General features: G+C 47.2%; 7 protein-coding genes across 7 annotated transcripts, besides 2 other annotated features; 2 read left to right on the top strand and 5 right to left on the bottom strand.

The window, feature by feature from the left end:
- Positions 1–202: 202 nt before the first annotated feature.
- TSTA_078440 (YagE family protein) lies at positions 203–3883 on the top strand (the record flags this gene model as incomplete). Its single annotated transcript, XM_002341831.1, has 6 exons — positions 203–244; positions 297–1923; positions 1984–2169; positions 2222–2425; positions 2775–3714; positions 3790–3883. The coding sequence occupies 6 exons, from the start codon at positions 203–205 to the stop codon at positions 3881–3883; spliced, it is 3093 nt and encodes a 1030-aa protein (XP_002341872.1).
- Positions 3884–4206: 323 nt separating this feature from the next.
- Positions 4207–6074, bottom strand: TSTA_078430 (C2H2 finger domain protein, putative; the record flags this gene model as incomplete). The annotated part of the gene is made up of 3 exons (XM_002341830.1): positions 4207–5413; positions 5465–5604; positions 5657–6074. 3 exons carry the CDS (start codon positions 6072–6074, stop codon positions 4637–4639), a joined length of 1335 nt encoding a protein of 444 aa, XP_002341871.1. The 3' UTR covers positions 4207–4636.
- Positions 4240–4267: a microsatellite.
- Positions 6075–6981: 907 nt separating the features above from the next.
- Positions 6982–7022: a microsatellite.
- Positions 7023–9568: 2546 nt separating this feature from the next.
- On the bottom strand, positions 9569–10567 carry TSTA_078420 (3-demethylubiquinone-9 3-methyltransferase; the record flags this gene model as incomplete). The annotated part of the gene is made up of 2 exons (XM_002341829.1): positions 9569–10266; positions 10288–10567. The coding sequence occupies 2 exons, from the start codon at positions 10565–10567 to the stop codon at positions 9569–9571; spliced, it is 978 nt and encodes a 325-aa protein (XP_002341870.1).
- Positions 10568–11033: 466 nt separating this feature from the next.
- Positions 11034–12434, top strand: TSTA_078410 (oxidoreductase, putative; the record flags this gene model as incomplete). The annotated part of the gene is made up of 2 exons (XM_002341828.1): positions 11034–11114; positions 11176–12434. 2 exons carry the CDS (start codon positions 11034–11036, stop codon positions 12259–12261), a joined length of 1167 nt encoding a protein of 388 aa, XP_002341869.1. The 3' UTR covers positions 12262–12434.
- Positions 12435–13671: 1237 nt separating this feature from the next.
- TSTA_078400 (sarcoplasmic/endoplasmic reticulum calcium ATPase, putative) lies at positions 13672–17170 on the bottom strand (the record flags this gene model as incomplete). The annotated part of the gene is made up of 4 exons (XM_002341827.1): positions 13672–15069; positions 15125–16042; positions 16093–16891; positions 16943–17170. 4 exons carry the CDS (start codon positions 17168–17170, stop codon positions 13775–13777), a joined length of 3240 nt encoding a protein of 1079 aa, XP_002341868.1. The 3' UTR covers positions 13672–13774.
- Positions 17171–17970: 800 nt separating this feature from the next.
- Positions 17971–20360, bottom strand: TSTA_078390 (RING and UBP finger domain protein, putative; the record flags this gene model as incomplete). The annotated part of the gene is made up of 2 exons (XM_002341826.1): positions 17971–19255; positions 19314–20360. The coding sequence occupies 2 exons, from the start codon at positions 20358–20360 to the stop codon at positions 18038–18040; spliced, it is 2265 nt and encodes a 754-aa protein (XP_002341867.1). The 3' UTR covers positions 17971–18037.
- A 459-nt stretch (positions 20361–20819) lies between these two features.
- Positions 20820–22049, bottom strand: TSTA_078380 (polyubiquitin UbiD/Ubi4, putative). The gene is made up of 2 exons (XM_002341825.1): positions 21757–22049; positions 20820–21687 (listed from the first exon to the last, which is right to left on the bottom strand). The coding sequence occupies exons 1-2, from the start codon at positions 21940–21942 to the stop codon at positions 20956–20958; spliced, it is 918 nt and encodes a 305-aa protein (XP_002341866.1). The 5' UTR covers positions 21943–22049; the 3' UTR covers positions 20820–20955.
- Between the last annotated feature and the right edge of the window lie 445 nt (positions 22050–22494).

Genomic DNA, 22494 nt, shown 5'->3' with positions numbered 1-22494 from the left:
CTCGACGTCATGTAAAAAGCTCCCAAAATGTTCCCGTACCAATCAGTGACTTCGACGAGAGAACGACGTGATTGCAGATCCCCGCTATAGGTACTAGGATTTTACAGGAACGACATATTGATTACGATGAAGATACATGCATGAGCTGAAGAGTAAAGAATTATTTGGGATTGTCGTGTTCAATTGATTGAAAGAAAAGAGGATGGCTCCGCCTGAAGCTGGGAGACGGAATCCCACTGTCTTGGTATGTTCCTATTGCAAGAAAATTCATAGAGGTTAAACTAACTGACATGTAGGTAACCGACTCTCGTGACCAACATTCTCAACGCCCAGGTCGACGGACAACTCAGCCTGCCACGCGTCTCATCACGGTCGACAATGTCCTTCAATATGCCTCTGATATCCCATCAATGCAACAACGGCGTCCCATGCAGCAGCGTCCACAGATGCGGCCGCGCTCTCGTCTTTCGGCGTCTACGGGTATAGTAGGCGGTGCCTCCGGGTCCAATGTTTCGCTAGGAGGGGCCATTGGCGGTGTCGGTGGGAATATCGGTGGTGCAGGTGGTGCAGGAGGTCCGTTGGGTACGGCTGGTAGATTGGCGGCTCAGGCTCGATTACCATCTCGCTCGACGAAAGTAAGTGAGAAACTGGTCCTATTGCCGGATCTAGAAGATACGGAAGCAGAAACAGTTGGTCGTATTGGTGGCGATGGAGGAGATGAAGATATACTCTCTGCACCGGTGGATGAGGAACTCGTGCGCAGGATTGCGGAAGAAAGAAACATGGACCCGGATACGTTACGACGACGGTTACAGCTAGCAGCATCGCAACGTCTTCAGGGAGACTTTGGAGTCGATAATGATCTTGCTCCTTTGTTGGCGGAAGAAGAAATCCTGAGACAACGATTAGTCCCGCTGGAAAAGGCAAAGAGCTATGCGGAACGATTACCGAAAGCTCGACGAGCGGAGAAATTACCCCGTGTTACGGCATATTGTACTGCGCAAGGATTTAAAATGGGTGCTACGGCTTCTTTTGTCAAGGAGTGGCATGGAGCTAGGACGAAATTGTATGATGATTGTCTTTATACTGCGTATCACTTACCTTTACTTCCTGGTCGAGGAGGGTATAGGTTACGCAGTAGTCCGGTGTTGAAAGGGGCTGGTGGTCGTGTTGTTTTGGATGAGGAGATTGAGCGTAATGAGCGGAGGGATTATCATGAAGAGTATTACGTTGAGGAGCATGAGCATTCTGTTGGTGGACGGCGACCAAATCAGAACACTGAATCTGGGGATAGCGACAGGTCTCAAAGTGATCAGAAATCAGACGCACAAGATACAGATTCAGGTGACAGTCGACCTGCAAGCAGCGAACAACAACAGGCAGACTCGAAATCCGAAGCAGAGCATAGACCTTCTTCTACCACGACATCGACCACATCAACAACAACAAATCGACGAATTCCATCAAACGTGTTCAATTACGCTGAGATGTTCGTCTTCAGTTACGGAGTGGTCGTATTCTGGAACTTTACCGAACGACAAGAAAAGGACATACTCGCCGACCTTACATTCTCCTCGTCTGGCACAGGCCAGCAGATTCCATTGGCAACTCTCCCACTTGCAGAAGAAGATATTGAGACTGAAGAATTCCATTTTGAGTACTCGACTGAGATATCTCGACCCCGGGTATACAATGATATGATTACACTGCGGTCGAGGGACCACATGATCAAACTGGCGATATCGCACGGAATAGCTCAAAGCACGAAATTGTGTTTCTTTGAAGAGGCCATGTCCAAGGAAATGACGGAAGCGAAGGATGTTCCGCGTCGACTTGCCATGACCGGGAAACTGGGTATGAAGCGGGATGAAGTATTTCGGATATTGGGTCGGCTGTTTAAGAGTCGTGTTGAGGTTAATTTGTGTACGTTCGCCCCTCCCCCCTCGGGCACTAATACATTATTCAAAACTAATGGAAGAATAGCATCGAATATGTTGGATGTACCCAATTTCTTCTGGGAGTCTGAACCAACTCTTTACCCTCTCTACATTGCTGTACGAGAATACCTCGAGATCAAACCACGTATTCAAGTACTCAACGAGCGTTGTCGAGTATTTCTCGATTTGACCGAAATCCTCTCTGACTCTATAGCAGACAATACCGAGTCACGTAAGTGCCCTCGCGTTCATTTTTACGTACCACCAACTAATATGCTGGATAGACCAAACATGGATCATCATCATCCTCATCATAATCTCAATCCTCGTCACGACAGGAGAAGTCTTTCTCCGTTTCGGCATATTATCGAGTAATCATGCAACCGAGAACCCGGCCGGTCCATCTTTTGTCTCTTCTTTGATGATGAATCTTCTCGGGCGGGATTCCTCTTCATCATCGTCGATGGGAGTTGGTGGGACTTGTGTTTGTCCGTCGTTTAATTCTAGTGTTTAGTACTTGTATGTAGGCATACTTAGGTTTGTGTGTTTCGGCGGTGTCCGGGTGTACTTTTACCTTTTATATAGTTAATGCCGGTTCTGCGGCTGAATAAATGAGGGGGCTCCTTATCTGTGTTTTCAATTTCAGAAATATTAAGTACCTATCAGGACTTTTGTACTTGACAGCATGTGCTGACGTTCCGTATCAAGGCGGACGTCATGTGAGGCAAGGGATTCTTTAGGTAGTCTACGGCAACCGCCATCTTTGTACACAACAAACACCTATATACTCATATCAAATACACGTGTTTTTGGTCTTTACAGAAGTACACAGTATAGCCACGGAAGGCTCATCTACTCTGCTACACGAAACTGCCCTTCTCTACGTCAAAGGATGGCAGTTCACGGTCCAATTCCATCAGCCTCCTCCCCCAACTCCCGTGGTAAGAGACAACTGCATAAAGACCAAAATCGACATAGAAGAGCAGCGAAAGGTTACTTCTGTGGAGACTGCGATAGAAAGATGTCTCAAACACCCTCCCCTTCAAGGCGGCGGATGCGATTCATTCGCCGTTCGACTAGAAATAGTTGACACATTGCAGGCCAGAGATGGTCGTAATGCGCAGGTTATGGTTGTCCGAGTCGTGTACATCGCTTTTAGGAAGATGATCGACTTGTCGCGAAATTTTATGATCCGCTTGATTTTAATGATGATGATGATGATGGCCGTCTTAATCCTTTTTGTGCCTGAAGCGACATTACACACAAATCTCGGGCATACAATGTTCTTTCTTGGAAAAGATATACCACTCTTTTATGGATCTCATTCCCTGGAAAGGCCGGCTGTAGACGGCCATTGCACAGTCCGACTCATTCTTATCGAGAATATACCCTTGCAGAATATAAACTCCGAACAGCTCACCCAAAAACGTCGCCAAAGCATAATGCACTCAATCATCGCTTTCGAAAGCCGGGCATACGAGCGTGACATCCTCCTAGCGGATTTGTTTCGCCGAAATATAATCCTAGCTCATAGCCTACATGCTGACTCTGTCCAGAGTGACATAAAAGAGAAAGACCGCCTTGTTTCCACTGACTTTGCAGCAGCTATCTTTGGACGGATAAGGGACGATCCAGTCACTCTAGATTACAAACCGAATCCTTTTCTTGGAGAGTATATTTCCTTACTCTTACGATGGAAACAGAGACCAAGTTATAATTTAACGACTGGGTGGATTGGGATTGGACGCCTTAGCTTGAGAATGAGTTTGGGTATACTGTTGGTAGTATTACCCCTGAAATGAGGGATGTGTGGGATTATGATGATGACGATATGATGATAATGCTGTCGTAGGATAGACAGCATGACTCCCTTGCAATATGATTGCAATGGACGCTATTACTATGAAAGCATCTTAGATGCTCAGGGTCTCGATAGGGGTTCCTAGAACGAGACCAGGATTCGTGCATGACAGGATTCATTCCGAGTACACCACCCATCAATGAAAAAGAGGTGCGTACACCGCTCGTTCTGTTATCGTTCTCGTCTACATAATTGAACTCGTAAGCGCCGTCATCGCATAGGCGCGTATCCCTGTAACTAGATGGTCATATCAACATCCCTGCAGCGCATACAGATACTTCTGGATTGGATAATCCGAATACCGAAAGATAAAAGATCAGTACACAAAGGAAAAGCAAATATTTATTATAAATAATGCTAAAAAAGATAACACACGAAGCAAAAAGCAAAAGAACCCTGACAAATGAAAAAAAAAAAAAAGGTATTCTACCTACGCCACCAAATCAACCAACCAACCAACCACACCAACAACACCTTCAAACCTTGTCCCTTGAATCGTACTCCCTAGCTCCATCCAGTCGAATGCGTGCTTGTGAGTACATTACTCACTAGTAATTAAGTAAGTTATTGAAAGCTCTCTTTGAACAAATGAAAAGGTATGCTATACATGATTCATGACAAAAAAAGGGGCTAATCGATATGGATGGGGGATATTAGGGGAATCAATCAATACACAGTAATGACAGCGATATAAGATGAGACGAAAAGGGGAATCGGTTCGCTTTGATATAAAACAAGTCACCAGGACAATGCAAGGAAAAGTCAAGCAGAGGGAATAAGGAAAGGTATAGTATAGTATAGTATGCATGCTAATGCAATTCTTCGCATTGGCATTCAATTACATAGGTGTAGACCACCCGTCAGGCCCGATCCTAGGCTTCATTTCGTAATTCTCCGGCTCGGTGCTTCCGGGTCGTCGAATAGTCGAGTTTGGAAAGTACATATGCGGTGGCATAGCACTAGCATATGCAGCCACATTTGACTCGGGATACCCAAAATCGTGAGGGGAGCCAGGAGATGGCATACTGCCATGAGACGGTGACGCCCATCCCATGCTTGTCATATGTGGACTGCCTGTGACACTGCCCGGTCTGTGGTCATTGTTTGCTGGTGGCTCCAGTGGCTGGGGTGGTCCATAACCGCTGGGATGTGAGGTCATGGAAGGTCGAGGATGGCTGCTATAGCTCGATAAAGAAGGTGATGTAGCTGCCGGCGAAGCACGAGGACTTCCTTGTTGGAAATCACCGCGGACATGGGCCGGTATTCCTCCATTCGGGATGTAGTATTCCCCCGTGGAGCGGATGATATTTAGAGGAGGAAGCTCACTGCCCATCCCCATTGAAGCTTGTTGTCCAGGAGAAGGTGTAGAGTGGCCAGAGCCTGTTTCCGAATAGATACCCTCAGAAGCCCGTGCCGACCTCTCTCTGTTTTGCCGTAAGCTAGCCTCGGTTTGAGCTGCTGCTTCCTCAATCGTTCCAGTGTGGTGGTTTTGGTGACGAGTGAGCGTAGTACGACGTGTAAATGTCTTTTGGCAATTTGCATAGGGACATTTGTAAGGTCGCTTGCCAGAGTGAATTCTGCGATGACGCGCGAGTGAAGAGGAGTCACTGAATGGCTAGTAGGATGAGTCAGTAGATATTCATGCTTCGGTACGATGGAGACTCACCTTTCCGCATCGCTCGCACATATGAGGCTTCTCTCCAGTATGTACACGAGCATGAACAGTCAAAGCTGAGCGTTGGATGAATTGTTTACCACAACCAGGCCAATCGCAGGCATGAGGACGGATACCACTGTGAATACGTTCTACACTAGTCAGTATACTAGATTAAAATCACTTTGTATAATGGTCTCTTACCATGGCGAGCCAAGTCACTACGACGAGCAAATCCCTTCTGGCAGGTAGAACAGTGAAAAACACGCGGAGCTGGTTCCGGCCGTGACTGTTGCTGTTGCTGCTGTTGTTGGACTGGCGGTGTATGCGATTGCTGTGGCGGAACGGCCGGAAAGCCGGTATGAACGTAGCCATTCGGTGGCATCACTGGAGCACCGTTTGGATGTGTGGGCCATAGTTGAGGGGCCATTTGCTGTGTCTGATGAAGAGGCTGTGCGTTGGGAGGATATCCCATGACGGTGTGGTCACCCGGTTGGGAAGTCGCCTGTTCACTCATCTCTTGAGTGTGCATGTGTACTGCTTGGGCGAGTTGTGCCTGAAAGCGAGGATCTGCAGCTACTGCTGCGGACGCTTTCCTGTTCAATATGGTTGGGATCTCCATGACCTGCCTCGGGGGCAGGTAGCAAAAATGAAGTTATTGCGGCGTCTAGGCACGCTCGTAACCCGGTAAGAGGTCGAATATACGAGGAATTAAAAGGTTGTGTCGATTTGACGCACACTATGATCGGAATGCGGTGAGAACGCGCTCGTGGGACCGATTCGCGATAAGTAGTTGAGTCTTGACAAAGGGCTGTGGTCGAACTCCGTACAAACTAGATGGTGATAGAATCAATCCAAAATCCACCCTGTCTGACTGAGCTGTCGAATCTCGTCTTAACGTAAGATGATGGATGTATCTATCGGATGCACGGCGGCAACAAGCACTGTGATAAAGAATATAAGCTTAACTCGACATAAGCTACCCTCACAAAGAGAATCGAATCGGAATAAGCAACAACACGATGCATCAGCACGGTCCTCGCCTCTTGCCTCACAGGTTGGTCACTTCAGTTAAGCCCAAGCTGAACTTTAACTGCAAACCATAAGTTCAGGCAAGAGGAACGATGTTTGCCGCGTTTGGACCAACTGCTGTTACGTGTTGTTTTGGATGTCGTGTTGTTGCCCAATGTGTAGAAAGTGCAAAGGTAAAATCATCACCTACAAATGACAGCTATGACGCCAGTTCACGCCAGTGGGCGCCTCGAGGTACCAGCCAAACACGAGGAAAAACGCGGGACGCAGTGAGATAGATGAGAAAATGTCGAGTTCGCGAGGATACTGATGGAGGAAAAGGGTGTTGTTGTTGGCGCGGTGTTGATTATTTGTGATGGCAGGCCAGCCCAAATGACGCGGTGAAAAGGGAAAAAAAGGACAGTGGAGCCGAAAAGGATTGAATACGGGTTTAGATGTAGAACGTGGGATGAAGAGGCGCAAACGTGAAGGATTAATCGATTCCCAGGAAGAAGATCAAATAAATAAAATAATAAATAATAAATAATAAATAAATAAAAGTGAGCCATCCCGGTCGGTATAGTCGGTAGTGGCACGTATTAATAGTATGAGCTGCAGGGATGGCGCTAGCATAAATGACGGTAATACAAATACGGTAAGTTAATAAGCGTAAGGTTGGCTTCCCGCTTTTGGGGGCAGCTGGTCTCGTGCAATATATTCTTTTTTCCCTTTTGCATTTCATCTTATGCTTCATGGTCCTATCGTCGCGAACAGGCACATTGCCGAATCATTGCCCTTCTATCTTTCATCCAAATTTTATTCTCTATATTGTGGTTGACGACTTCCAGTACATGACGAGGGCAGTCCCTCAGGGACTGGCAGACCCACGTCTAGATCACCTCCGTACGGCTCTCTCTACAGAATACTTCGGAGCGCACATATTGTTAATCGCTCAACTCCAGCTGGCTATTTGACTCAATGCTTGAATCAGTCACGTTATCTAACACACAGACGGAGATGGAGCTGGCGGCGACAAACGGCCTAAGCCTAAGGGCAGCTAGCAATGCACGCTAAATTTCTAAACACTGGGTCAGGGCTAGTTACCGTTCCGACAGTAGGGCTCTGTATTTCTCCTTAGGAGTACGGATCCATCCTGCGAGGCGCGACGATACGACTCAACTACTCTGTACCAGCTTCTATATTTTCTGTCCCTTCATATGGAAAGCGCCCCCTGCAAGTCGCAATTATACAAGTGTCAAGTAATATAACATGCACGAGTCAGAATGATATTTACGAGATTACTGTCGAGACGCTTAAGGTTAGCTGAGCGATTGACTGTCACGCTAAGCATAGCGCTTGTACGGGATCGATTGGAAGAGCGCCAAGTCACCAACGTGTGGCTCTCAGTGTCCACTCTGTCTTATCGTGTTGCATCATCTCGTCAGATTTGGCGCTGAGAACTCCCCGTCCGTGAGCTGTACCGTGCTACCCGCACTGGTTTCGTCTAGAATGCTGTTCTTGAATAATGTTACTAGTAGTAAGAGTCACTGATGCAACACAGCAAGAAGTAACTGACAATGGCAGCGTGATAGATTAAGGAGTACGGGGTGCATACAGCCTACACAGCCCCTTTCTCGCAGAATTAATCGAAGACGAACACCGTAGCTTGAGATATTCCAATTTTAGAATGCTCCGTATTTTCCTTGAAACTCAACAAGGTTCTTCCAGAAGGCCGCTAGAAGCATTCCAAACTGCCAAGATCCGCCAGCATTTTCCAGAAGGCTTCTTCTCCTTCGTCCTCCTCCCCGAGACAACTCCTGGGAGAGTATAGTATTGACTTGAGGACACGTATCTCGCTGACCGCATATTCTTTATTCTCTACTTTGGGCACCTTACACTATCTAATCAATGAACAAAAGGGAAAGGGGCATGAACATATGACCACTCAACCATGTCTCCAGCCCACCCGAAAGAAAGGAAAAGGGAAAAGGCAAAATAAAATCTGAGACAAGGTGCAAGTGCCATATCTGGAGACTGATTGGCTGAATCCTGAAACGTAGGGTGACACTAAGGCAAGTTTACGGACTAGTCACACTAGGTATGAATCAGGTATTTTTCTAGAACGATGCTATGGAAAAAAAGGGGGGATTAATTCTGACGCTAAGGCTCCTTGCTAAGGGCTCCTAGCTGCTAGGGTAAGGCAAGGCAAGGCGAGGGGGTCCACTTTCTTCATCCAGATCATGATCCGAATTGGAATATGAGTTGAAACAGGGCCTTGTTGTTACGATTACGTATGTGCTCCGTATGGAGCTGGCAATCAGGCAAGGGCCTAAGGGCATGCAAAATGAGAGATCTGAACCCGGGAAAATCAGGGGTTCCGAGCACCCACTTTGCTAGATAGGTAATGGTATCGGCTAGGGTTACGGAATGCCTACCGAGTAGGTAATCAGGCTCCGTACTCCAGACTTCCAGAATACAGATCCCAATCCATGTTTCGAAATCTAGTCATTTAAGATTATTAGGGGCAGCTGGTGCTCGAGCTGCAGTCAATCAGCAGCCACAAAATAAGGATTTCCTTGGAAGATCTTGGCTTGGCCTTACGACTAATAAGCTTTCTGCTTCGTGTTTCAGGAACGATGAGGTCACGGATTGCTCGGCAGGTGGGTATGATTCAATGATTTCGTTGTAGTATGTTTGTCTTGGACCAGTTCGGAGAGATTCTGTAGCTTAGAGCTTACTCTTGGAGAGCTTGGTAGTTTTTGGGTAATGTCCGTTTGTGGACTGTGCTTGTGTATCGGTATTTGTTCTAGAGATATGATTAAAGGAGGATTGCATCGCCAATGATAGCATCTCAATCAACCGACGTAGGAAACCCGGACGTAACTTATGATCTGCGCGGTAAACATCTCCTGTCGATCGCCAAAGGTAATGCTTTGTCATCAGCCACCTTCTGGTCGCCTTCTAGAAGGGTTCCATTCTGGTCCGCGCCAACAATGTCGCTTCAACATTATCTACGTAGTAGTTGGCTGCTGCCGGTAGTTAATTTATGAAAACTACCATTCAATATCATCTATAGTACATGCGCCTCTTAATCTGCAATACTGATTATACACGCTTCTGAACAGCCCAAAAGTAATTCCCCCAATCCTCACCTCCATCAACCATGTTCCACCCCAAACCAGGCACATAGACCACTCCAGCAACTTTCCATTTCATGCCTTGTAACGCCTCACTACCAGCCCGATGAGCCGCACCATCCGCCGCCCTCATCAAACCTTCCTCAACCCATCCGCGGAGCTCATTTGCATTCACGAATTTGCTCCATTCGTGGGTACCCCAGGGTACCACGCCGATGGGCCAGGGTGCTTCGGCGACCATTTTGTTAACTATGAATGATGGGATGGTACGTGCGATTGTTGAGCCGATTAGCCATCCGCCGGGGTTGAGGAGTTTGAGGCAATGGGTGAGAAAGGATGAAGAAGTGTGAGGGTCGACATGTTCAATCACCTCGAAGAGCGTGATGACATCAAATAGTTTATCGTCCTGGCGTTGTTGTGTAGTCGCCACCGAAGAAGATAAAGATTCAATCGTAGTATTCTCATATCTGAATGCGCCGCTCCGTAGATGCTCAAATACCGCGGGATCATTGCTCGCGTGGTCCCGAGCTATTTTGATCAGACTAGTCGAAGGGTCAATGGCAACGATTGAGCCGGCTTTTGTGCGCGGATGTAATGCTTCCGTGCCGGAATTCCTCGAGCAAAGAGTTCGAGCAAGCGATTCGGCGAATATGCCGCCTCCGCAGCCTACATCGAGATATCGTAAACCTTGACGGTTGTTCGCCTGTGGCTCAGATTCTGTGAGACAAGATGCGATGAAATCGTGTCGTGTGGGATTCATCAAGTGTAGAACTCGTGATGGGCCCATTGGGTCCCACCAGCTGCTGGCGAGTCCGGAGAAATGTGACAGTTCATCAGCAGATACAGATGATGAGAAATGGTGTCGCAATATCTGTGTCTGTGTATAGGCGCTGCTTCTTATTGAGCTACCTGCCAGTCTGCGCGTTGCAGCCGCAGCGGCGGGTAGAAAGTAGTTGATATGTAACATTTCAACTGACTTTTTTGAAGTTCTTTGATCAATTGACTGAGTTTGATATTGTCTGAATGTATGTATGCAGGGATATTTGCAGCTCCTGATCCGAGCTTGAGCTAGAATGTTTGATTTTCCAATGCAAACAGTCTTACATGCATGGATAGTTTCCTAGAATCCTAAAATAAGGATATATCAATTATTCTGTCGCTTCAATTCCATTCTTCGATATATTTTGCTCACGATTGTTGACAACAGCAATGATACATGGAAAGAGAGACAAAACAACGACCACGTCGCTTGAATTTTCTTCCGTTCCGAGGACCCACTTACGGACTTAACCCTAACCCTGTTGAATACAACCAAAATGTTTTCCTATGCAACCGCCATCTCATCAGTAACACTGCAGGGAAACAATATAACCATCTGCCAAAGTTGTGTCTCTGAGTTACTACGGTACCATAGTACCACGTTGATTGTCCATATGGCAACAGTATTATGGCACGGTGTCGATGTACTCGACTACAAAAATGCCTATATATTCGACATTTCCTCGCTTTCTGAAGTAATCTCACATTATACACCATACTCCTGCTGAATCCCTGCAAGCTCTATTTCAAATGCAGACTACTGATAAAACCTTGACCGTTGTTGTCATCGGCCTCGGCCAGATGGGCCACAGCCATGCGTTGGCCTACCACCGCAATCCGGGTTTCCAGATAATTGGTTTGATAGATCGACTACGTCCAGGAAAGACCTTCCCAGACGAACTCAAAGAATATTCCCTCCTATCAAGTTTTGAGGAAGGTCTCGCCTTGAAGCCTGATGTAGTCTCAATCAACATTCACACAGCGTCGCACGCTGATTATGCTGTGGCAGCAATGGAATCTGGGGCACACGTCTTTGTCGAGAAACCGCTGGCAGTAACAGTCGCCGACGCAGAGCGCGTTGTCAATACAGCCCAACAGACAAACCGCAAGCTGGTTATTGGGTACATCCTCCGCCACCATCCCAGCTGGATTGAATTTATTCAACAGGCACGACACTTGGGCCCGCCGTTTGTCATGAGAATGAATCTGAATCAACGTTCTAGCGGCGATGCATGGGCAATTCATCAGCGTATTCTTCATGACGTGAAAAACCCAATCATCGACTGTGGCGTGCATTATGTGGATGTCATGCTGCAAATAACTGATAGTAAGCCTGTCCAGGTACGTGGCATGGGATTGCGTCTGAGCGATGACTTGCCATCCGATCAAGGGCAGGTCAATTATGGCCATCTTCAGATTCTTTTCTCCGATGGGTCAGTTGGTTGGTACGAGGTTGGATGGGGTCCAATGATGTCCGAGACTGCCTACTTTGTCAAGGATATAATAGGGCCTCGTGGTTCCGTATCCATTGTGATGGACGAGGGTAAGAAGTCTGCCGACAATGAGAAGGGGTATAGTTCAGCCAATATCAATAGCCACACCAGGACATCAAATATCCGTGTGAGCGCGGTGGTGGACGGACACACACAGGATAAGATGCTTTCCATGCACGGCGAACCCGATCATTATGAGCTTTGTGCGCGGGAGCAACAGTTCTTGCTGGATGCTATTCGCGAGGGATGGGATCTTTCGAAACATATGCAGGACGCGGTGAAGTCGCTTGGTATTGTTCTAGCTGCTGATCGATCTATGCGTGAAAATCGTGCAATTGATCTTGAATAATTTTCAAGGAGTCGACTCGGATCATACGCTTGTTGTTTTGGCGGCCGTCTTGGGTGCTGCAGTCCAATCTTCTCAGTGAATACAAATTGCTTTGACCTTCGACTCAAGATTTGTTATGTTGATTGTCTGTTCTATCTTCACATAGGTACATAGCCGGATGACTAGAATAAACCTCAGGCTTCTGAAGCACTAAAAACCCGCTGAGGTCTCCATGATGCTCTGCAAATGGATATAAGTCATCAGCACCGATGGTGTCCAACAACATTAGACTTCCCAATCTGGAGATAAAGGTCTGGCAGTCCTCGATAGAGCAATCAATAATCAGTACACTGCAGTTGCTTTGCCGAATGGAATTTCCAGGCACACATCGTACGGTGCCAAACCACGCGCTATCTCAGCACCTTCCGATCTTGCTTCATCGAGGAACTCTCCAAAATTGAGTCAACCGCCAACAATACGTATCCCGCGCTGAACGCCGCCTGCGATCCCGAATACATTTTAAGCATATTGTTGAATCAAATGGCCGCCACTAACGCCTAGCTTTGTTCTTAATGGGCGATGCTAAGGCATGACACATTGTCATTTGATACGCTGTATACTAGTCCATATTTAAGACTCCCTTCTGACAAACAGATCCAACAAACTCAGTTCCTCATGGACAATGTTTCCTATCGAAGGCCCGCCTCACTTCTTGCACGAATTTTTCCGCCCATGTGATCCGTCAGAATACCCTATTCTCAGGTCATACGTCTTCTCGTATCATTGTACTCATATCTGCCACCGTATTCGGAAATTAATTGAACCCGACAATCCTGATGAACTTTTGCTAGCTCAGCGGATATCATTCACGCGATTGACAGTGTCGAACAGCAGGTGCAGCCTTTTCCTAGAAAGGGGCATATAGCGAGCTTGACAATAGACCCTCCCAGCAGACTATTGTCGAATGATGCAGGCCTAAGCTCTGAAGCTCTGAAGCTCCGTACACATCAATACGTTATAAGAATGCTCGTCCTATGCCGTGGACTTCGTTTCTTATGCTTCTAGGATTCCTACCTGTACCGCTGAACAACGAAGTGATTTCAAGCAGTTGAAGCAACGCTTCGTATGGCAAATAGATGTTTTGTCCAAGCAGTTGCCCACTTTTACCCAGATGCCGCTAGACGTGAGCTCCCTCTTTACTGAATCCATTCCTAGAGAGCGGAACAGTGAAGCAGAGGCGCTTGTTACCTCCGAGTCAAACTACGGTGTCAATTCTCCTATTCTCAGAAATGAACCCAGCAGCCAGTCATTCTGCAAGAGCCCGGATATGATTTGGAAGAGTCTACTAGTCTTAAGGCTGTCCTAAACTGGCCTGTCTAAGAACACACATCAATACTCGGAGTGGGACGTTCAAGAATGATGACTTCAATCCATTAACAATTAGAATCTGATATTCATTCTAATCCGAAAATAGCTATGAAACAATACATTGCTGCAGTACTCTATACTTTCAGGCCCGGCTCTTATGCACTACCTAGGTAGTCCTTCGGCTGTCCTTTGTCATAGACCTCGTGGGACTACCCAACCCAAAGTCCGATTCAGAAACGGAGGCATAATCTGCAGCATTCGGTTCACTAAACCAGCCTGTCCGACGTTTCACCATTTTCCATGCTTCTGCACCCAGAACGAAAATAATGATTGCACCAAAGGACAGACCCCATTCCCATGAAATGCCCTGATGTTTGAATACATCTGTATTCAGGCCTGGGATATATACGGCGGGAAACACAGACACTGCTCCAATCACGACAGACCAGAAGAGGAATTGGTTCTCCCAGACATCTCTGAAGAAGGGAAAGTTTGCACCATCTTGGCTAGCGCGTAGCGGATCCAGATTAAACATGCTGTTTCTGAGATCCTTGATCTCCCAAGCCGAAATGAGAATAAGCCAAGTGAGTTCGGCAAAAACGGCTGCTCGTGCACGAAAGACGACACGACAGGAGTGGGATTGTTCTCTGTTGCAGTCGAATCCTAGGTCAGAAGTACCGTTGCCAACGCCATAAACGACAATCACGAATGTGAGCAAGGTCAGCGTTCCCATGATCATCCCGTACACGATCATATCTGCAATAATCTGCCAAGTAAAGACACCTTTCTTCATGTCATGAGGAGGACGTCGCATGACGGAAGCCGACGCTTTCTCGCGTCCTAGTCCAAATGCAGGGAAAGATGAAGTCAACATGTTAATCCACAGAATCTGAAGCGGCGAAAGCGGGAAGACGGATACATCTTGATCATCTTGGAACGCAAGGCCGACAATTAACAAAACGACTTCGGCTACATTTGAGGCAAGAAGATGAAGGACGAACTTTTGAATGTTGTCAAACATTCGTCGCCCTTCTTCAACCGCGTTGACGATACTGGCGAAATTGTCATCTGTGAGTACGATATCAGATGCGGATTTGGCGACATCAGAACCACCCATGCCCATTGCAATACCCACATCTGCAGCCTGCAGAGACGGAGCGTCATTAACTCCATCTCCAGTCATGGCGGCAAAACATCGGCGACGATGCAGGGCAGCAATCATTCTTGTTTTTGTGTCTGGAGCACATCGTGCAATGACCAGGGGTAAGGTTGGCATAGCATCAATCTCATCGTCTGTCATACTATCAAATTCAGCAGCGGTTTTGACCAAGGCGGCTGCTTTCTCAGCGGAAAGAGATTCCTTGTATTTGGGAATGATGCCAACTTCTCTAGCAATGGCGCTTGCTGTGGATGGATGGTCTCCAGTTAACATATGGACACGGATGCCTGCAGTTGTACATTCTGGTGTGAGTTAGCAAGATATTTTATGAGCAGAACCATATGGAAGGATTCTTACCTCTGATAGCATCTTTCGTTTCCAGCCTGGGCGGATCGTATAGCCCAGCTAATCCAAGGAGGTTCAATTCACTCTCAACGCCATCGCGAGGCAATTTGTCGCCTGTCTTGTATCCAGCCGGCACTGGCCTCTGAGCAATAGCAAGGACTCGCAGTCCCTGGTCTGCTAGAGACTTCATTTGCTCGAGGATATTGTTCTTCATTTCCGGTGTCATTTCCTCCTGGTGACTTCCCGTTCCCACAGATGTGCAAAGATCAATGATACGTTCAACAGCACCTTTGACGAATATTACAGGTTCATCTGTTCCTTTACTATATATCACAGACATCCGCTTGATTGCGCTATCGAAGGGATACTCGGCAATCTGCTTCCATTTGTGTTCCTTTTCAAGAGTCTTCTTGCCATAGTTAAATCGATGCGCAAATACTTGTAGAGCAATTTCGGTCGGATCACCCATCGTTTGCCACTTGCCAGCAGCATCATCATACCGTACTGTTGCGAGGTTGCACAAGGAAGAAGCGAGAAGAAACCCTTCGAGTGCCGGGTTTACTTCTGGGATTGATTGTTCTTCTGACTGTTGCTTCTCCTCCGTCGATTTTTCATTCTGTGTCCTTTCCTGCTTTTCAGTCTTGTCACTAGAAACAGAAGTCAACGTGACAACCCCCCTCGAAGGATCACTGGCATCATCAGACTCGTTAATACTATAAATTCCAATTCCAGGAATCCAGGCTTTCCGAGTCACCATTTGACCCTGGGTGAGAGTACCGGTCTTGTCGCTGCAGATATTGGTAACTCCACCTAGGGCTTCGAGAGCCGAAAGCTGGCGAATGACGACTCGGCGTTTGTGCATTTGGGTCATACCGACGACCATGGTGATTGTCAAGACTGCAATGAGGGATTCGGGTATGATTGCGATTCCTTTACCTGTTAGCGTCCTTTCTGATCACATCTTGGGGAAAGGTACTTACCAGTAGATATAGCGTAAATAGCAACTTCATTCGTGACATGAAACTTATTGACACTGAAAACAATAATAGCAAAGAGAATGGCAAGACCAAACAGACTATAAGCCAACTTGCTCAGTTTCCTCTGCAAAGGAGTCCCCGTCGTCAATCCGAGGAATCTACCCAATGCATCCCAGGTGCGAAAGAATCCACCCTGAAACACTTGCAGAGGACCATATTTCTTGACTGACATTGATCTACTCTTTTTAACCTTGCGATTTTTCTTGCCTTGCATAGAAGAGGCAATTTTGCCAATCTCAGTATACATTCCCGTATACATGGCAATACCTTTTCCTCTCCCCTTTGTGACTGTGGCAGAGGAATAGACCATGTTCAATCTATCACCCACACCAATCTTGAACTCTGCATTCTTTGACGACTTCTCATCCTCAGAACCAATAGCACCTGCAGGATCAAACCCAGCATCTTTAGGGACTGGCAACGCCTCACCAGTCAATATCTTCTCATCACATTCCAGATTCATACCGTCTATCAACCTCAGATCTGCGGGGACAGTATCACCGGTTTTAACCATTACGACGTCACCGGGTACAACCTCCGGGGAAGGGACTGTCACGACTTCTCCATTCCGAATTACAGTTGCAGATGGAGAGGATAGACTGCGTAGGGCGTCCATTTTTTGTTCGGCGCGGTATTCTTGGTAGAAGCCTATCAGGATGTTGCCCACGATTACGGCAGTTATCACCCCGCCTTCGACGTAGTCGGAGACACCGTAGGCGAGGGCCATGGCTAGGACGAGGACCTGCATCGTTAGTTATTTGTCATCAGTACTACTGGTTATGGGGGACCGTACAAGTATCATGGCATTAGAGACCTGCTTGGCAAGGACGGAGTACCATGTCACACCTCCCTCGCCAGACAACTTATTAGGTCCATACCGGGATTGGAAGGAAGTAACTTGCTGAGTTGACAGGCCTGTGTCAATGTTTGTTTCCAGGTGAGAAATGATTTCATCCGTAGAGAGGAGGAAGGGATGGGATGGGTAGGATTGGGTGCATGGCGAGGAGGATTTGCGGCGCATTTCGTCTTTCCATAACGGTAGTGCTCAATAAAAGAACAGTATAAGAGGATATCATGGATTAAATGTTTTAACAGATTTATGTCATAATACTATATCATCAGATAAGTCTCAACGAGTGTCTAGTACCAAGAGAGGCCAGATGACATCTGACCAACAACCCGGAACACAGTCCTATTTATATCTCCCTTCCAAAAGAATCGACATTCGCCATTCCAAGACATACATACGTACTTCCAAGACTCGTCAACCAGATAAATCTCTCCAATCATGAACCCCAAGAATCATGATGATAACTTATACCTTTGCCCCACCAGTACACCCTCTAAGTCGTTTTTCTGGTTAGGGCAAGTTGCCCCCGGATTATTTCCATTTCCGGAATGGAAATATCAGTCCACATGCTTCGTAAGCCGGATAGATAGTAGACTTCTAGGGACTTCTAGACGTAAATCCGATTGTATAATGGAATATAGTAGGATACGAAGAATCGGAAACGGATATGATTGGCTTGACTTGATATTCTTGGCATCACGCGGAGGGGTTGGCAATAGAGAGGAATTCCGCTGCCAAGAGTACCGCCAAGGGAGAATGCCAAGGGCTGTTCTCGTCCTCGAAGGGCGTGGCGAATGACGATGGAATGTAGAGGGGTCTGGGGTGTTGTTCGAGGATTTTTAAGTTGATACGAATACGTTCGGTTCTTGGCTGATGAGGTGACCGGGAGTACTCCATACTCGGGTGATTTATCTTAATATCACTTAAAAGATAAGTGTAGGGAAAAGAAACAATGTGTTGATAGCAGCAAGTAGCAAATCTGGTATCATAGCCATGCAAAAACAACAACTCCGTGAATGCATCATCATTGAACGTAGACTACCTCCTCCTCCCCTTCCCTTTCTTCTTTGAAGAACCCTCCGGAATACTAATCGTCCCCTCAACAACATCCTCATCCCCACCACCATGTTCCTTCAACCTCTCCGACCCACTGATAAAAAACGTCAAATCACGATTCTGTTCCGCCAAATCTGCATTCTCAACTTTGAGCTTGGCGACTTCTTCGCTTAACAATTCCACGCGTTTGACCAAGTTCTCATTCATGGCTTTCTCCTCTCGCCATTCCTTCTCAAGTTTACGGGCCATATTCTCGAATTTCTCGGCACGGCGCACGGCGCGATCTTTCTCTTTCTCTAGACCGGGAACGTTTTCCTTGGCTAAGACGTCATAGCGTTGTTGTAATTCTTGGAGTTGGAGAGTTGCTCTTTCGGCGGCTTCGAGGGCCGCTGTTGCGCTGGCGCTTGCCTTTGAGGCTTTATCAGCTGCTCGTTCGACAATCTCTTCGAAATAGGCTCGTTGAGATTCAAGTTGACTGGTGAGTAAGTGGGTGTATTCAACACTCATATTCTCGAGTTTTTCGCGGGGCACTGCGTCCGTCCAGTCCGGTGGATCGAGTGCGGAGTTGTCTGCTGCAGGTAATTCGACTAGTTTCCCGTCTGTTTTGCTTTGTATGATACGATGAACGTATGCATCGCTTACGTAGTCCCATACCCGCTGCGTTGATAGATCCATAGCGAATGCATGTGACGTCTCCTTGAAATGGGCAAAGGCGTGTGCCTCGTCGTATCGCCCGCAGCCAATGCTGCCGCAGATAAGACAGATCCAGAGATTGAGTTCCGAATGGCAGACGCTACATTCGGCTGAGCCGCCTTCATCGAGAAATCCGACTTGACTCCGTCGCGCAAAGTCGTCGAGTGTATATCTGCACACGGGGCATCCGCTCCCTTTCCATTTCTGGAGACATGTGCAATGGAAGACATGTTGACATATGATAGTCAATAAACCGGTTGTCTCATCCATGCGCTCAAGACAGACCGGGCAAGTGGGTAATTCGACCAGAGAAGGGGTCGGGGGGGCCAATGGTTTTGCAGATAGTGACGCAGACGAAAGACCGGGTGACGAATTATTTGCAGCTCCAAGTGACCGCGTAGAATTCGATATCAATGCAGAAGACTGATTAGATGCATCACTCATCTCGCGGGGCCTGGCAGCTTCTATCTCAACTGACTTTACAAACACTACATGACACGTTTCAGGCTGTAGATGTCAGTTTAAACTTTCTAGACTTTCAGAAACATGAGTGAGCGCGACATACCTCCATGCTATTGAACACCTTCCCATTCCACTCTCTCTGCCATTCACGAGCCTTCTTCCCATTCCGAAACTTCATCAGAACCATATATCGATTGGCTCTTGCAGTCTTTATCATCCGGAAATGACTGACTTCATCTCTGGTATCTTCACCCACAAAACCGAGAAAATCTGAAGGTGAAAGGTACGACGGGACGGCAAGGATGCATAATATTGAGCAATCATCGTCATTCGGCGAATGCGTCTGTAAGGAAGATGAGGAGTAATAGTCAGCAGAGTCGTGGTCATTGAGACCGCGGCTCCGGCTGCTGCCGTGATTGCCTCCTAGGAAGTTTTGACTTACGATACCGCTGCTTGTCGCGGAATCGTTCGGTGGTCGTCGCGCAGCAGCAGACGACCCTTTCAGATACAGAGGATGGTCATCAACAATCAAAGACGGCGTTTCCTTTGCATCTCTGTAAAGATGTACAATGCCGTATACGCTATCGGCCAACGTTTGATCGACAGGTATGTATTTGCCGCGCGTATGAAGTCCACCTAGGATATCTGTTCCGATGCCGGTTGTAATTTCATCCCGACCGCCTCTTGTTTCGTTGGACTGTTTGCGTTGGTGCTGATGGTGGCGGTTGTGCGCGGGAGCGACCATGTCGACACCTTGGATGGATATCGGAGTGAATCTGAGATCTGACTGAATGGATAAACCTGTTGGAGGATTTCGTTCTTGTAACGGTAAGGAAGATAATTTCCCAATCAAGCTCGCGGAGCTGTATTTGCCGTCGTCCAACGGTTGTTGCTGATGGCCAGCAGAACCACCACCACCACCGACAGAGCTGGTATTATTATTCCCACCCAATGACCCAGCAGAACGGTGTCGATGCGTCGACTTTTTACTGTTTGAATATCGCTGAAAAGGTAAAAAAGCTTCGCGCACAACTTCGTTGGCGAGGGAATTGTCTGATCGCGACTGGGACGTGCTATGGTAGATGTCGTGTGCAATGTTCGATGAAGAGTTCAGAAGCTCAAGCGTGATGTGATAAAAATACGAGGGCATCCCGACGCATGGTCTAAGAAAGTTGAATCCGTAGGATGTTCGTCATAAAGTCGTTCGATCGGAAGTTATTTGTTTTGCGATTTGGGATGCGGGGACTTGGAGATATTGTCAACGGTCGATGTTCAAGTGGTTCCACTCAAACAACCAATAAGCACGGATGTCATGTGAGTGGCAAGTGGCGCTCACCTTTATATCAACTGACTGGAAAAGAGACATGTCAAGTAAACTAACTATGTTATCTATACAGCATTAGATTACTAAATTCAAGATTGCAGTCGTGGTAGTTAAAGCAGGCATGTTATTAGTCTTGTACCGCGATGAGACCCACCTCTTCGCATGGACATCCAGTCTACGAATTCCCAAGAGGGATCTATATGGTATTCGCTCTCTACTAGATACTACGATATGAATAGAAAAACAGTTTGACGAAACGCCTATCGGCGGTCAATGTATTGTGTCAAAGAACTAGTAGTGATAAGCTACTATCTGAAATCAAAAAGATATTGTGAATCGTAATCCCGTTTAAAAAGCCTCCAACGCCAGAATAAAGGCCGATGCAATCCCATCATAATAGTAACATGAAACAACAAAAAACTTAATTGCCACCGCGAAGTCGGAGCACCAAGTGGAGGGTAGACTCCTTCTGGATGTTGTAATCAGAAAGAGTGCGACCGTCTTCAAGTTGCTTACCAGCAAAGATCAATCGCTGCTGGTCGGGTGGGATACCCTCCTTATCCTGGATCTTGCTCTTGACGTTGTCGATTGTGTCTGACGATTCGACTTCCAGTGTGATAGTCTTTCCCGTCAAGGTCTTGACGAAAATCTGCATACCACCACGCAGACGGAGGACAAGGTGTAGAGTTGATTCCTTCTGGATGTTGTAGTCAGAGAGAGTGCGGCCATCTTCAAGTTGCTTACCAGCGAAAATCAATCGCTGCTGGTCGGGAGGAATGCCTTCTTTATCTTGGATTTTGGACTTGACGTTGTCGATAGTATCGGACGATTCAACCTCCAGCGTGATCGTCTTACCAGTCAGAGTCTTAACGAAGATTTGCATACCACCACGGAGACGAAGGACAAGGTGAAGAGTGGATTCTTTCTGAATGTTGTAGTCGGAGAGTGTACGGCCGTCCTCGAGTTGCTTTCCAGCGAAGATCAGACGCTGCTGGTCAGGAGGGATACCCTCCTTGTCCTGGATTTTGGACTTGACATTGTCGATGGTATCGGAAGACTCCACCTCAAGGGTGATGGTCTTACCCGTGAGAGTCTTGACGAAGATTTGCATACCGCCACGGAGACGGAGGACAAGATGGAGGGTAGATTCTTTCTGTAGATGGATCAGTATTTGGTCTATTTGCCACCGGGCTCAAAGAGAAAAAAATGTGTCAAAACATACCTGAATGTTGTAGTCGGAAAGGGTGCGACCGTCCTCAAGCTGCTTGCCAGCAAAGATCAAACGCTGCTGGTCAGGAGGAATGCCCTCCTTGTCCTGAATCTTGGACTTGACGTTGTCGATGGTATCAGAAGACTCCACCTCGAGGGTGATAGTCTTACCGGTGAGAGTCTTGACGAAAATCTGCATGGTGGATCTGATCGAGTAGGAGAGTAAGAGAGAGATGGATGGTAATGTGTGTGAAGATGGTTACCTCGTTGACAGAGAGGATAAAGAGATGTTGTTACGTGTAGGATGAGAAAATGAAAGGAAAGGAAGAGAAGAGAGATGATAAGTCGAGCGGGGAAAGCGAAGGTACTTATACTGCCAGGGAATCAGGAGGGAAGGCGGGAAGCCGGCCGGGTGGAGGCGATAAGCCTTAAAAGCAGGCAGCACTGCCGCAAATAGCACGATGCAGCCTTAGTAATATGGCTGCTAACTGGCCAACCGGTAATCGGCAACTCAACTTTTTCCCCTGTTTGAAGTTTCTTTTCTTTTACTTGTCGCCTTCTAGCTGGTTCTGCTTACAACTGCGACTCTGAAGGACCTTCGAGGGTCACTGAGGCTGGGGAACCTGCTAGAACTAACGATAAGGCCCCCGCCAATCGCAACACTTTGCACCGTCATACTAAGCCTGATTCAGAAAGTCAGGTGAGTCACTCGGCGCTTTGTACTCTGATTCAAACCTTAGCAGTCGTTAGT

This window comes from Talaromyces stipitatus, genomic scaffold, assembly GCF_000003125.1.
Source record: "Talaromyces stipitatus ATCC 10500 scf_1105507295523 genomic scaffold, whole genome shotgun sequence".
NCBI classification, from domain to species: Eukaryota; Fungi; Ascomycota; class Eurotiomycetes; order Eurotiales; family Trichocomaceae; genus Talaromyces; species Talaromyces stipitatus.
This window is presented reverse-complemented; position numbering and strand designations above follow the sequence as displayed.

Excerpts from the sequence above, each read along its gene's own strand:
- TSTA_078380 (XM_002341825.1), bottom strand. The coding sequence starts at position 21,942 with ATGCAGATTTTCGTCAAGACTCTCACCGGTAAGACTATCACCCTCGAG. Across the intron at positions 21,688-21,756 it reads TTTCCGACTACAACATTCAG|AAAGAATCTACCCTCCATCT; the intron begins GTATGTTTTGAC and ends ATCCATCTACAG.